The sequence below is a fragment of the Meriones unguiculatus genome, chromosome 18, assembly GCF_030254825.1.
Source record: "Meriones unguiculatus strain TT.TT164.6M chromosome 18, Bangor_MerUng_6.1, whole genome shotgun sequence".
NCBI lineage: Eukaryota > Metazoa > Chordata > Mammalia > Rodentia > Muridae > Meriones > Meriones unguiculatus.
The window spans coordinates 30,894,690-30,911,378 of NC_083365.1; the positions used below are offsets into that span (position 1 = coordinate 30,894,690).

The window sequence follows — 16,689 nt, forward strand, 5'->3', positions numbered from 1 at the left end:
AATGAAAATTGGTCCAAGAAAGAGGGAATACATTAAGACAGGGTCCTTGGTAAAATGTCATTTCAGGGACAGAGTGACTGTACATGAGTATATAGAATGCAGATTTCCACCGTCATCCTAGCTGGCAATGAGGTATCAGGTTCAGTTAAAAAGCCTTTCTGTAGCAGTGGGTGTTGCCACAGCTTGAAACCTTCAATTACTTAAAGACCTTACCTCAGCTTCTCTGACAGACAGATTTCTGGAAAAGGAAACTGAAAAGAAATAGGAAAATTCCTATAACCATAGGTGGTGAGGAACTGCCCACCTCAGCAAGCCTGACTACTGAGATTTTAAGACAAATAGTCATGCCAATCATTTTAGCTAGGTCAGAGAGCCTCAGTGTTGTTGGGAATATTATACTGGATCATATTGGCTCTGAAATATAGAAGCAAGTGGAAGAAGGTTGATTCTATTCACCGTTCTAAAGAGATTCCTTTGATTGCCACGATGGTGATGATGTCTTCTTGATTTGGGACGAATGAAGATGATCTATCTCTAACTAAGTTCTTTTTTTTTTTTACTTTTGTTTTATTTATTTATTTATTTATTTTAATTTTATTTTTCTTATTAGTTACATTTTGTTAACTCTGTGTCCCAGCTGTCTAACTAAGTTCTTGCCTGGCTTTCCTCCATGAATGGAGCAGGATCACATCAAAGAATATACATAAGAAGTACTTTAGTGTTAACCTTTAAGGGAGTAAGACAACCTGAAACTGACTACCATGAGGGATTTAAATGGAGCAAGTCTTAACTATGGGTAGCAATAGCATGTTAACTGCAAGCCATTATAGTTTGTAGTATAGTATCAGGAAAATTACTACATTTATAGTATCAGGAAAATTACTACATTTATAGTATCAGGAAAATACTACAGCTCAAAGCCACCAGGAGCTTTGAGGTACAGTCTTCGAGAACTTCATTGTTCGGCAAGTCTGCAGGTCAGTTTGAGAGGTAACAAGAGTAGAGGCTTCCTATCTGAATGATTGATTGATTGATTTATTCATCTCTCTATTTATCATTACAATGTATTCACTTTGTATCCAGCTGTAACCCTCATCTGCTCTCAGTCCCACCCATCCTCCTTCTTCTCACCCTATGCTCCTCCCCTAGTCCACTGATAGGGCAGGACCTCCTCCCCTTCTATCTGACCCTAGCCTATCAGGTCTCATCAGGGCCGGCTGCATCATCTTTCTCTGTGGCCTATTTCTTAAAGACCTCAGTTCTCCAGTGGTTGAAGCAGGAATGACTCCTTTGCATACAAATGAACTTTTTTTCTGATTAAGTAAATTGGGTCCCTTTGAAGATGCCTCAGACATGAGAATATGTTAAGTCAGTCTCACCATGAAGCTAGTTCACTCCAAAAGCATCATGTCTTTGTCACCTAAGTTCCTTAGGCCAAATTCGTTGAGAACTTGCTGGGCCCTGATTGGCTGGATGCTTGACTATATGCATCCAATCACAGAAATGTTATCAGTGTCTACAGTGGTCTTTGAAAGCCTGTCTTGATTTTTCCACCTAATCTCGCTAGAGGCTCTGTCTGGCCAAAGCTGTGGGGTTCTTGTGCAGCCACCACTGATGGAGGATTTGTTTTCTTTATGAGCCCCCTACGTCTTGAGTTTCAGATTCTCCACTTGCCAGAGACTCCCACACTTGATGAAAAACAAGGCATAGGGGCAGGGATGTCTGCAGTGGAAACCATTTCTACCCCAGGCCCTTGGAACCTTTGGAGCTTTAAAGACACCTGGCTTATGCAACCTTATGCCATCTCTTCTTGAGGAAATTGCAATTTTTCAATGTCCTTTTCAGCTTAAAGCTTGCAAAAAAATAAAATTGAATTTTATGAATGGATTTGGAACAAGAAATGCAGTGCCATGTAAATGTAACAAAATGAATTATATGTGTTCACCTCCTATAGAAATTATAGCACATAAGGAAGTATATTTGATATACAGTATGATTTGCAGGTTATTTTTCAAAGTAGAAAAAATAGTCAGTGATGTTAAACCTAGTTTCTTTATCTAAAATTGGAACATTGCTATTGATACTTAAGTGATTTCAAATCACCAATACTTTACTAAATGAAGTTCTTCAACAACCTCTTTATTCTGTGACACTGTTTTTAACTCTTTTCATCACAGCACAATATTTAAATGCATATCTCAAGTGAATTTGGAATGCCTCCAGGATCCATTAACAGACTAAGATTACCGAGAGATCTGCCTGTTTATTACCTCTACTAGACTTCTATAGATCTGAAATAGACATGAGATGGGGCAAAGTGGCCGCAGCATTGCAATTTTGCAGTCAGTTGGTATGAAATTCATTTGAGCTTACCAGAATTATTAAATGTGAAGGAATGGAACGTGCACTCTCAGTCTTCTTACAGGTAAAATATTTAAGTGCAAAGAAGCAATTTGGTTTTTCCAACAGTTAGATAATGTGTTGGTTTACAGTCAGAATCCTAAATCAACGCCTTCCCTCCCCATTTCAATGCTGCTTCAAGGAATAGTTAAAGCAAGTGACATAGTTACTTTTCCATTGCTGTGAAGACACCATGAGCAAAGCAACTTATCCAAAAAAGAAAACAAAAAAGGGCTATTTGGGTTTTACCGTTTCAGAGGAGTACAGTTCACGGTAGAGCGCGTGGCAGAAGGCAGGCAGGTGTGGTGCTGGAGAAGTGGCAGAGAGCTTACATCTTGATGAAAAATAATGTCCATATAAATTATTTTTCAAACAAACTTTATTTTTAAAAGTTTGAGACTTTCAATAATTATGCTAGAATAAAGGCAACCTAGTATATTTCACTGTATTACCTGTGGAAAATAAGATTAAAATACCACTACACAACAGAAGATAAGATCATTTATTCCATATTACCTTCAGGCAGACTTAGCTATATTTAGTAATTATTACAGATAGATATACACAAACCTTATGTAAAAATTATGTATTTTTGCTGTCTGCAATAAGTATCTGGAATATTTTCTCAGTAAATCATAACGTTTTGAGTGATTGGTTACTATTTCGGTATTATTCTTATGACTGGTTGGTCATGTTTAAATAGAGACTACAGTAAGTATATCCTTTTCAGAGATAACCATATATTATTCTTGAAAAGTAAAGATTTATTTATAAATGCTACTTTCTTTTTTCAGTTAAATTCTGTCAACTTTTAAAAATATTTTTTCATACAATATTTTGATGATGTTTTACTTTCTCCCATCATTCCCATAGCCTCCCTGCCTCCAACTTTATGTCCTCCTCCACTCACTTTCTTCACTCTCAGAAAAAGAGAAAGAAAAGAAACCCACAAAACCAATAAGTCTAAAATTTCCCAAACATTTAATAAAGAGAACCCACTAAAAGCACTGAGTTTGTTCTATGCTGTCCAACTTCTCCTGGACTCGGGGCTTGTTCTCATTCCTAACTTTTTTTTTCTTTTTTTAAATTATTTTTATTTTTTTTTACAGTTTATTAACTTTGTATCAACCCCACCTCCTTACCTCCTCCCCTCCCAATCCCATCCTCCCTCTTCCCCACCCATGTCCCTCTCCCAGTCCACTGATAAGGGATATCATCCTCCCCTTCCCTCTGACCCTAGTCTATCAGGTCTCATCAGCCTTGATCTTTTTGTTTCTTTGTTTGTTTTTGAATACTTTATTTTTTTATTTTTCATCCCTAACTTGTTAAGGCAACAGTAAAACATGGTTTTAAACCAGCCTAGCAGAGACAAAGCTGTTATATAAAAAAAGTATTAGGCACAAGCATCTGCTAATCCTCAGGAAACTGCCAGGTCCTAATTTTGCTCAAACCATGGAAACTGACCAAATTGTATTAGATTTGCTGCCATGATGAGAGTTTTAATTTAAACACTGATGAAGATACACAATCATAACAAATGAATTTACAGCTACAACACTATCAGGTTTGCATAAAATAACCGCATCTAGAGGGAATGATATCGTGAAGCTGGCCAAAACTTGGTAAAACCATGAAAAGCCTCATATCGTCTGCAAATTTCAAAGGGCAATCCATAAACTATGCTTATATTTTAAAAGCATGTTGTCCGAGTCTTTTGACAAAATAACAAACTTTAAAGATCAGAGAAAAATATTCTATTATTTACAATAAAGTTTGACACGTCAATACTTTTTTTAGACAAAGTGAAACAATATCAAGTCAATGCTAAGTGTATTTTTGATGATTGATTCTGAAATAGACTATAAAGCACATGTTTGCTTAGAACTTATATACAAAATCTGATATAGGCAAATCATTGTAGTAACATGACAAATGCCATAAAGTAATAATATTGATGGGAATAATGCACTTTATTGTGAATTCATATGGATGAAGGGCATTTTCAGGCAAAGAATGGCATACTATGATGTATTAAGGATGAATAAGAGTTGAAGAAAACTAAAAAAAAAAAGGTTAAATAAAATCATTCTAAAGGGAAGAAATACAGCCACAAGCACAGAGAAATCTCTAAAGAAGAAAGCAATTATCATAACATACTTTAAGAAACAACAATAGAGAAAGACTCAAGATCACAGGTACAGCTCCTTGCATGGTAAATGAATGGACATAAAACTCAACTATCATTTAATTTTACTCAATTAAGTGAACTTTATTCAAACATTTTTATAAATGTAGATCTTATCTGTATGTAGCTACAGTTTTTTTGAAAATGTGTAAAACTTATAATAGCATCCCATAAATGAGGTTGTAGATGAAATCAGTGTTGACAGACTAAAAGGGGTATTAATTCTACAGGTGCCTTAAAAAAAAAGCATTGAGCAGAAGCGTGAAATACAAATGATTATAAAATAAATTATTATATTCTTTTTTTCTAACTCTCTACCTTGTCTTTATGTAATTGTCTCAAACAAATCATTTGCGTTCTTATCTCAAAATTGCTTAAACCTTATGAGACTAACCTCAGACAAGGTTGGAGTTATTGATTTTCCTCTACTGCATTCTCTTGGTCACATCTATTAGGCTTGTCACTTTTGAATGATGCTCTGAGCACTAGTCTGGGTGTCAGCAGAACTGGCCTTATTAATTCCATTGTTATACTGTATCTGAATCTAGTACAATAGGCTTTGGAGGAAGTGACTGTTAAATTATACTTTATTCTTTTTGTTTTGATTACTTATCCTTTCTGTGTCTCTAATAAAATATGAAGGAAAATGAGAATAAAAATGTACTTGATACATTAAATATATATAACAAATTTTTGATATATTACCTTTGTCTTAGCTTAAAGACCAAAACAGTAGCTCTTAGTGTCACTAAATAAATACATTTCTGAAGCGCTTTTACCATTTTAAAATTTATTTCTCTGTACTTTTACAAGCATCTATGAATCCAAGGAAAAGGAACTACACAGGTTGGTCTATGAATAAAGAGATAGTTTACTAATCCATATTCAATATGCCTTCAAGAAGACCATATTTCTCTCTAATATTTCCTGGAGAGAGATTTTGCTCCTTATTCCTTGCTGCTTGTGGATGAAGCTTTACAAAATTCATCTGTGGCTTCATTCATTCATTCATTCATACCTTAAGTAACTTGGATCTATAAGGGAAACACTGCAAATGCAGAAGTTAGTTCCGTGACTCTTTAGGCAATGAGAATCAGAAGGCTAATTTAATATTAATTAAGTCTTGATTAATATTAATCAAGACCTAAACAGATAGTCAGATTTCTTTTGATTCACCTTATGGAGCCTAGGATAAAGAGAACACCCTCTATCTATAGCAACCATGTTGCAAAATTAAAAGGAACAAGCTCCTGCTAGTTTTGTAAAGAATAGAATTCATTGACATTCTAGGAGGCAAGAGGTATCAAAGGAAATGATAGATTACTTAAGGGCAGAAACAGGTGGAGAGTTTTCAAGGGCAAAAGCTGAAGTAAAAGTTCCCTTGGTCATTGACTATAGAAAAAGTAAGACTGGAATTAAATTAAGATAAACATATAAGGTTTGGGGGATGGGGAAGATGTATTATGAATATTATTGGTACAAATATCAGAAAAATACAGGGATATATTGAAAATATAAGTTCTAAGCATGATCTGCTAAAGTAATCACTCTGGACATTTTGGCCTGTTTCTTTAGTTACTTTTTTTTAAAAGAACATATTGAAAATCTCACTGTGTATCATACTAATCATTGTATGTACTTAAAAGTTCTGCCAGGTGGCTCCTTACTTCTCTGTTCCGGCAACTGTTTCTTCCTCTGAGTCTGACTGGCGAATTTCCCCTGCCTGATCGTTTCCCAGAGTTCCTATCTCTGTTGGATGCCTTGCCTATGTTCACCTGCTTTGCTATAGGCTATTCAGATCTTTATTAAACCAATCAGAAGGTCATGGAGAAGACTGTTTTTAAAACACCAAGATAAGTGACGCTTCATAAACTAACAACACCAAAGTCCCGCCTGTGCTCAGCTCTCTGCTGGTACAGAAATCAGCATCTGAACAATACGAAGGCAACTTTTACACAGTGCACAAGAGGTTATCCCAACATAAAATAAACATTTTCTTAAAGAATTAAAATTTGAACAATGTTGGAAGCCAAGTAGCAAGAGAAAAACAATCTAACACAATTTATCCTGCTTATCAAGACACACTGTTAAATGTTTTACAATGGAGATAACAGTCTAAAAATACTTCACTAGATCACAGAAAGAATTTTTTAAAGTAAGATCTTTGCTTCATGCTCCAATTTCTCTTTGTTCATTCTTTGCCCCTAAAACATAAATACTCCATTTACTACACACACACACACACACACACACACACACACACACACACACACACTTTTCTTCTCCTTTGCAACATCTTTCCTATCAAGCAGATGGAGCTTAAAATTTCCCCAGCCCTTCACAAAGCTGTTTCTCTAGCAACCTTCCCTAAAAGCCTGATTTCAAAACAAGCAAAAATGTTCTTTAAATCCCCTGCTAATCAATCTGGCAGTACAAACTCTTTTTTTTTTTCCTTAAACAGCAATGTAACCAAGTGTATATGAAGAAATATTTAATCATAGCTGTACTGCATAGGTGATGGAGTCAATACTATATAAAACTTTGTTGCTTAAAAAATAATCAAATCAATTTGAAAACTCTCAGATCCTCTCCACTTCAAATCGCTGTGTCATTTCTTTCCTCCTGCTGGGATCAGGACAGTCAGTGATCATCAGGAGAAGTTCTAGGATAAGGTGCTATACGTATGCCTAGAAGTATCTTCTAGAAACAGACACTTTTAATTCCTTTCTCTGAGCCTCATGCTAATTAACTGAATTAGGTGATTACATCCTGAAGTTACTCCTTGTTTTTAGTAGTTTGAAACTATTAAAAGAAACACAGGCCTCTAAGCACATCACCGTCACGATTTATTGGGTCTTGGTTCCTTCTATAAGTTAGCTCTAAAATGTACTGCCTGGATTTAATCTCGCCTATGAGGGTGGGGTTGTCTTAGTTAGCCTAATTAATTAGAGGGCATCGGAATGAACTATGAGCTCAGTTTATCATCATTTTAACTTCAGATGGTATAAACAGAGAAAAATAAATTCTGTTTCAAGACGGTCATTTGTTGCTCCTGAATTTGGTGTAATTGCCTTGAAAAGTGGCTGTATAAAAAAAAATCTTTCTGTTTACTTACTTTTATTTTGAAATTATAATATATTACATCATTTTCCCTTCCTTTTTTCCTTTTGAAAACCTTCCATACACCCCTCCTTGCACTCTTTCCTATTCATGGCTTCTTCAAATATTGATGTTCATGCATGCTTGTTTATATACATACATACATATATATATTTACATTCTAAATATAACCTGTTCAGCCTCTATAATGTTACTAGTATATATTTTCAGGGCTATTTGGTTTTGGATAAACAAGTGTTGTCTTCCCAGAGAAATATTATTTCTCAACATTTCTTAATTGCCTGTAGGGTTGACTTCTTTTGGTTTCCCCAGTCCACTTTGGCATGGCATTGGTGATGTCCTTATTTGCTCATGCTCTGCCAGTCATGTTCATGACACTTTATGGCTGTAACTTCTGACATTACTGGGAGACACAACCTCACAACAAACTCCCCGATCCTCTGTTTCTTCTTAGAATCTCTCTTCCTTTTTCTCAACAATGTTTTCTGAGCCAGAGGTGTGGAAATTGTTTTATTTGGCAGATTCATCCATTGGATTTGAACTCCTTTTAAACATGTTTTATTTATCTTATGTGTATAGTGTTTTGCCTACATGCATATATATGTACCACATATGTATAGTGTCCTCAAAGACTAGAATGATACCCAGATACTAAAGTTAAAGAAGACTGTGCCCTTCCAACAGGGTGCTAAAGCCAAAACTAGCCCACCTGAAAGAGCAATTAGTGCTTTTTAACTTCTTTGCCATCTGTTCACTGACCTAACATGTCTTTTTGGAGACAATGGATAAGTTTTTTGCTAGATATCCATTTCACAATAGACATGCTGAGTTCATTATCTGTTACAGCCTTTTTTCAGTGTGTGTGTGTGTGTGTGTGTGTGTGTGTGTATGTGTGTAGCTATTGTTCATTGCTCAGTGTCATAGCATATTCTTTGATATTTCTTCTGCTCAGGGTGGATTCCAGTAACACCTGCTCAGTCTCTAACTTCCTCCTTCTTGTTCCATTTCTTGTTTCAGATTACATCACATCCTCATACTGATGATATAAAAAACACCCAGAGTACTGCCTGATTGAATCTATTCACCTTATAAGTAACCTTTATACATAGTAATCAAGTACAGTTATGAGCGTCTGGGTTCTGTATACCTGTTGTATCATGGCAATGTCTCTTTCTTTAATGCTTATATTATTTACCTTTATGGTCTTTGAGTCATGCAACAAGTATGAAGAGAAAGAAAATTTATCCGTTACTCTACCGATTTGAGGTTTTTAAAATTGTAAAATTTCATTATCATTTTAAAATCTGCTATTATTAGACCATAACTTCATTCTAAGTTAATTGGTTTCACACATTTTCAAATTCAGGAACCAACAGACCTTTTGTTGTATGTCTGTTACATAATACCTTATTTATTTTGTTAGCAGAGGAATTTGGGAGTTGGGGTTAGGAAGACAAAAAAGGGGGTGGATTGCAGTAGAAAATTGTACAGCTGGTTCTTACCCTCATTTTGCCACTGCAGTGTGGTGCTCCCAAAATTGTTTCATTTCTTTGGCTATTAGATGCCTTCATTTCAAATACGGTTACCATTTGTGTGACGAGACTTGTGTGTTGCTGTAAGCCTCAGTTTCTTTTATAATATACTATTTTTATGGCTTTAACATCTTCAGCCTCTGTTAGGAAGAATTAAACCTTTCAGTAACACACACACACACACATTCAAAGTTGAAGTAGCAGAAGCAGAAGAAAAGCTAAATCCTACATGCTAGCCCTTAAGTGCTTATCTACTGGGACAGATCATGGGTGCTGTAGTGGCCTCCCAACAATTAAAGGAAAGATGAAAACAGCATTGCATCTGTTAGTATCCTCCTGTCAGGACAGGTGCCAACTTTATCCTTCTTTTTTTCTTTTTGCAGACCAACTTCTAGGAAATTAATACTGGTGTCTGGGTGTGATAAGGAGGCTAGGAGCTTGAAAATGAGCGCATTCGTGACAGCTCTAGAGGAGTGCTTGGATTTATGTGTTGTCCTTAAGAAATTTCTTTCTCTCCCACGTGCACCAAACCCCTCGCAACACCCACCCTCACTGCAGCACGGAGAAACAGCGGGGATGTGGGGTTATTACAGAAGTAGCCACTGAGGGGAGCCGGCTGTGGACTGCGCTCCCACGTTGCTATGACGATGAGACTGGCGGGCACACTGCCTCCAGACCTAAGGACTGGCTAGAGCAGGTGTCAGATTGCGATGAGCTAGGTGGCTCTGGGATTTCTCAGAGCCCCGGGAGTGTGTCTCTGGAAAGTGTGGCTACGATTCCTCCGCATCCGTCTCGGACAGCTCCTTAACTCCTTCGGAACACGCAGCGCGAAAATGGTCCACCACTCAGGCTCCATTCAGTCCTTTAAACAGCAAAAAGGTCAGTGAGAATTCTCTTCCTCCTCCCTGTGGGCGCCACATCCCGCACTGTATTTCCTTGCAGTTCTGCAGAAGCTTCCCCTCCACCCGTTTGTCCTGTTGAAGAGCTGGGGAACTCTGCAAAGTTAAGACCCCATTTTAGAAATGTTTCATCCTGCAGCGGAGATGAGTCTGATATCCCAAGCAGCACAGCTCCCAAGAGGGATAGAATCCTTCATGTCAGGACTTGTTTGTATGTGTCTCTTTAAGTCTCCTTCAGTTCATTGCAGTGAACTCTTTCAGCAGAGAAGGTCCTTGCAGCACCCCGGGGGGTTTAAGGAGTGAAAATGTAGGCGATATTTGCTTCAGTTGTGCACTTTTAATGCCTCGTAAGATTCATAAGGGCACAATTTATTACTTGTGGCTGAGCTTGTTAAATTGCAGGATAAATGCGTTCGTGGAAAATCCCAGAAGTTGTTTGGTCCCAGATGAAGAAACTATAATTTTCTTGGAAATTATTTATTTATTTATTTATTTTGATCTCACGTCTATTATGGGTTTCCAGTTTTTATGTTTATTGGGTTTTTCTTCTAGGAAGTTCCCAGCCCACCGTTAAGCTTTTACAAAATTTTCACTAGTTGCATGGTCAGATCAAGATTTTTTTTTTTTTAATCACTCGTTGTTTTGCTTTCTCGCTTATTTAAACGGCTTTCCATAAGGCACACATTTCTTTGACACAGATTCTGGGAATTTTATTGTCTGATGCATTTATTTGTCATTAATGTCAGTTACTGAGTGAATAATGATAATTAGGTCATGTTTGTTAATGTAGAAATTAAAATGTGGAATTTGGAGATATTACATTTTTCATTTAAAACAAATATTTATTGAAATCTTATTACCCTCCCTTTCTGACAATTGTAATATTTCTTCTCCATATAATTGTTTTAAGGTAGATCTTTGGCTTTGCTTTTAAACCAAAATCTTGGAACCCCCTGAAAAACTTAGGAGGAAATCTTTCTTTATGGAGAATATTGTGCTGAAAGAGCTACCCTTCGGGAACTGTAGTCTGCACAAATCCAAGTGCTCTAGTGTCTTTTGAATGTATGTTGGAATTGGGCATGAAGTGAGAGACTGTGGGAGGAGACTGAGATTTGGGTTCCTATGCAGTTCTATTTAAGCTTAAAGTGTTCCAAAGAAAATGAAACGGTTCCATTTTCTTGCATCATTAAAAACATATAAGCATTCTGGAAAGGAAAAGATATGGAGCACCGGAAGCTGTTTCATCCTCTTGTGTCCCTATGCCCTGGGGAACCGGTTATCTTGGACTGTCCCCCAGAATATCTGACTATGTGTGGAGCAAAGAACCATCAACTTTGAGACAGGCTGTCAGTGCTCAAAGGAGTGATAAACTTGTACAAGGCATGGAATTTCATAGTGTCCTTTCTATGATGCATAATGGACCAGTTATTCTCAAATCTCATTTTTTGGCACAAAAATAATCTTTAGCAAAAAAAGTAAGCATGAGGAAAAGGAAGGCCAAAAACAAAAGGAAGTAATGTTGTCTTTTAACTAAATGGTTCTAGTTAGTTGTGTCTTTAAAAAAAAAAAAAAAAAAATCCTTTCTCTCATCTTTTTCTTCCCTCAAGTCCTTCCAGTTTCCCTCCTACCTAACCCTCCTATGTCCCTTGCCTACTCTCAAGTTGATACCCTGTTTTTCTTTGATTGTTATTGTTACATACAGACCCAGTGTGTGTGTGTGTGTGTGTGTGTGCGCGCACGCGCGCGCACACACACACAGCCTGTTGTGTCTGTTTTTGTTGTTTGTATGCATATGGTCCCAGGGCTGACCATTCTGAATTGGACAACCATTAAGGGGTTCATCCCTGAGAGAGGCTAATTCTCTTCCAAACAGTCATTTACCTCTTATGGTTCTGTTTTTCTGGAGTAAGACACTGCAAGGAAAAGATAACCCACTTAAGGATCAGCTATGTTAATTTTTCAAATAGGAAGAAGGATGATGGCATTCTGCATGACCTCTGACCTGAAAGTGTTTTCCAGTGCTGGTCGCTGTAACAGGCCACATTAAAGTAGTGGGAGTTCTGCACTGAAGCTCTAGAGTTTAATATTTTAGGCTTGCCTTTGGCACTAGATAGAAAAGGAACTTTAGAAGATGTTTGTCTATTTTACTGTTGATTTATATAATAGTATTAAGACTCCATTTCTGAGCTTCTGTTCCCGCTCCTCCCTTTTAATTAGTATATATTAAATGTAGAAACTTAGGGATTTTGTCATATTTCCACAACGCTTATAACGTGTTTTGATCATGTCATCATCTTTACACATTTTATGGCTCTTTCCTCTTCCTCTTCTTCTTTCCAGTGTATTGTATTTCCACTTTAGTTTCGTATTCTCCTACCCCCCACTATCAGCTTCCACACATCATAGAAAACACACAGTATTTGTTTTCGTCAGATGGATTATTAAACTTAACATGATTTCTAATTTCATTCATTTTCTGAAAAAAAAAACAAAAACAAAAAACAAAAACAAAACATAATTTCACTCTTCCACAGTTAGGCATGTAGACAGATCCTATGGCTTGGTTATTGTGAAATGGCACAGTAAGAGTGGGTATGCAGGTAGCTCTACATTCAGCTGTCCTTTGGGATAGAAGTGGTTTGTCAGAATCATATGGAAGTTCTGCTTGTAAAACATCCATACTGAGTCCCCTGTGGTTTACTCTATTTCTCTTCTGTCGTGTTGGACAGAATAAGTAGTTAGTAATGCGAAGGCAAAGATATTTTTGCTTCTGTCCTGAATGAAGAATGCTCTACTTTTGTTTGGAAATTATTTAGTTTACTGAGCCAACTGTGCCATTATTTTTTTTTGTTTTATTCAAGTTAATTCAATATCCTTTAAAAAGCAGTACTGACCACTATGAATTGAAGAGCCAATAAGGAGTATTATTCCTGGGAAAGGATAATTCTTCTTCTCCAATCAGTCATTAGTTGCTTGTAAAATTTTGTCTAGGAAACTCAGAAAACAGTATTACCATAAATTTAGACCTAAATATTCTCTGTTATTGAAGAAGTATGTAATAATACATTGTGACTCAATTCCAATCACTGATAGTGTGTTCATTCTACTTAAGAAAACCAGAATAGCTATCTATCTATAAAAGTAAGCAAAAATCAGTTGTGTTATTTGATCTATAGCTTTCAATTTTTGTCCTGCATGTTAATCCTGAATTTTCTACCTGTAGTTTAATGTTGTTAAGTCTGTTAGTAACTGTATGAAGTGAAAATAATATCTAATGTACAGAGTTATAATAGAACTACAAATTTCTGTGACATATATTTGGTACTTAAAGCTTTGGTGATTGATAAAATACTCATTAGTATCATTTCCAGGCTTATCTATTTTTTTATTAACATATTAGAAATATGTTAATGTCTTGCCCTCAGCAAGACACACACATACACAAACACACACTCACACACACACACTTACAGTTTTGCTTTGGACCCTATCTTACAGAGATGGTTGGCTCTGAACATTATAACAATTTTTCTTTATGATAATATCAGTTACACTCACTTTATACCTAATTAATGCACCATCCCCAGAGAACTCTTAAAAGTTGTCATAAAAAAATTCAGTTTTACAATTCCACATTTGGCTAAGGCTGAGGATCTGGCTTGCTTCCATGTATGTGGACCTATCTGCATTGCCCACGTGGCACGCCTGGGTTGGCTACCCAGAGGCTATTTAAGCTGTGGGCTGGCTTTCCCCAGGGTCAGATGATTGTTCAAGGTTCCTGAATAAACTGCATTGAAAAAAAAATTCAGTTTTATACTCACTTCACACATTTTAGTCTTAATATACAGTGGAATGGTATCTCTTCTAAACTCAACACGCATTCATGCGGCTACCATTTGCTTTGTGATAGTATTCAGAACATTTACATTCCTGAATATCTTACCAAAAACCAAAACAAACAAACAAACAAAAACATTCTCTTCTGAGAACTGTTGATACAGTAGGAAATCCAAGAGAGCTGCAGAGTCTTTATGAGAATCATTGACAAATTTTATTTTTGAAGGAAAATGTTGACATTCAGTCTTTTGATAATGCCATCTTTATTTCTAAAGAGATCAACAATGTGTATTTTCATTTTTATTCTGCTTTAAATACTACATTCTCTTATGAAAAGTTTTAATAGGTTACAAAATTTTGAAAGCAGGAATCTTCAACAACAATGAGGAACCCAACTAATTTCCTTATGTCTGGTGTTCTGAGGGTACAACTGTAGTGTTTATGATTGCAGACAAATAGGAGGATACACTTGCTATTACTCTAGCACACCTGGGAGGAAACATGAGCTGGCAAATTAGAGCTGATGTCTGTCTGCTTAAAGTCTAAATTTTCTCCCTAGACTGGTATGTATTCTGTGATTCACTGAAATCATAAAAGATTCATATGTCATACAAGCGTGAATGAAAAAAAGAACAATGATGGTTCTGGCTTCTTATGGCTGTTTGTTTAGTAAAATAGCTACCTAGTTTTCAGGGAGGTCATAGGAGACATCAAACACAGGCTGTCTCAATCATTTTGGGCTTAATATCAGTTAGAGCTGTGAGGGTTTCATTAACAACCTTAAATAACATTTGGTTAAACATAAAAATAGTATTTTTTAGCAATTCTCCAGAACAAAACATTTTTGTTCTCAGACTAACTGTTTAACCATAACGATCCTTAACGTTTATACAGAGATTTGCTGGCTGAAAATCACATCCATTTTCTTTTTCTCTAAATGAATTGTTACTGCAAGTGCCCATCTGCAAATCTTCTCCAAATTCAACTTTGTGCTCACTTCCCATTTCATGACACACAGATGAAAGAATGGTTCTGAAGAATCATACCTGCTCTCCAAATCTCTGATACTTAAGCTTCTTTTTCTCTTGTATAATATGTTTAGTATCAAAATCTTACTGTAGCCTTTAGAAAAAAGAAAAAAAAATCCGAAGGTATGTATATAACGACAGAAATCCATTCTCCTTTGTGCATTAATTCGCCTCAGTATTTCTGTACTATCCTTTTATTTATGAATAAGGAAATAAAAAGAAACTGTCTCTCATAAAAGTAATTCTAAGTTACCTGAGGCATAGGAAAAAAGGTTGAACTGTAAATTCTGGTATGACTGATTTGATTTTCAGTAAAGACTTCAGTCTATGCACTGTAGTATTAAGAACTAAGGTCCCTGACATTGGACTAGATCTATAATATGAAATACTTTGATATAGACTAGAACATAATTTACTATGGGTTTTGTGTCTATATGGGATACCTTTATCACTCCTCTAGTGATGATGGTGACAACTGTGTTGAGAACCTGTGTTCTGGCAGTCAGTCGTACATATAGTGGTCACCCCATTGTATTATATGGTGTCATGTCACTGGTTTTGTCTTGATTTACAGTACTACTTTCTAGCCAAGGATTGACATGAATAGCATAAACTGACTGAAATTGCATTCATGATCAGATTAACAGACCTGGGGTGCCATTGTAGGAACTGAAATTTGATTAGTTACCAAGTGCACCCAGAGAACACTTAAAAGCCAACATAGAATTATTAATAAATAATACCATGGTAATAGCAATAAGGACCATACTCTTAACGTTAAATGTCTTATACTAAAATCTATAGTTCTGAATAAGTTAAACAGCAAGGAGGATCTTTAGGAACAGGCTTAATCCTCATTCAGAAGGGCAAACAGGATAGACATCAGAAGCTGGAGAAGACAGGGGAAAGAACAGGAGCCTTCCACAGAGGGCCTCTGAAAGACTCTACCCAGCATTGTATTGAAGCAGATGAAGCAGATGCTGAGATTCATAGCCAGACTTTGGGCAGAGTGCAGGAGATCTTATGAAAAAAGGAGGAAAAAGAAAGACCTGGAGTGGGGCTCTACAAGAAGACAAACAGAGCTAAAACATCTGGGCCCAGGGGACCTGCAGAGAATGAAGAATCAACCAAGGACCATGCATGGAGGGGACCTAGACCCCCTGTTCAGATGTAGTCCATGGGCAACTCCTTCTCATTGTGGATTCCCTAGTAAGGGGAGCAGGCACAGTCACTGGCATGAACACGGTTGACAGCACTTTGATCACCAACTCCTGGCGAGGCAACCTTACTAGGGCACAAAAAAAGAGGATCCAGATAGTCCTGGTGAGACCTGATAGGCTAGGGTCAGAGTGTAGGGTAGGAGGACCTCCCTTATCGGTGGACTAGGGGAGGGACATAGGTGGAAAGAGGGAGGGAGGGTGGGACTGGGAGGACATAAGGGAGGGGGAGGGGGCTACAGTGGGATACAAAGTGAATAAATTGTAATAATAATAATATTAATACAAATTAAAAAGCTATTAAATAACTTCCTGTAAGCTGCAAGATGTATGTGTTCAGCAAGAGTGTTATCACAAAAGACAATATTTTCTTAAGGCCCCGTCTATCACAGTATTTACCTTGGTGTTTGCAAGAAATCATTCAGTTAATGTCCTAAGAGGTTATTATTAAACCACAGTCTCTTAATTTTA

The 16,689-nt window shown here is 36.7% G+C and overlaps 1 protein-coding gene across 1 annotated transcript in view; it reads left to right on the top strand.

Moving 5' to 3' along the window:
* Positions 1-9,844: 9,844 nt before the first annotated feature.
* Ano3 (anoctamin 3) overlaps positions 9,845-16,689 on the top strand; it is a 261,999-nt gene continuing 255,154 nt past the window's right edge. The window contains exon 1 of the mRNA XM_060371385.1: positions 9,845-10,116. Coding sequence (XP_060227368.1) covers positions 10,071-10,116 — 46 coding nt within the window. The 5' untranslated portion in view covers positions 9,845-10,070. The remainder of the gene's footprint in view (positions 10,117-16,689) is intronic.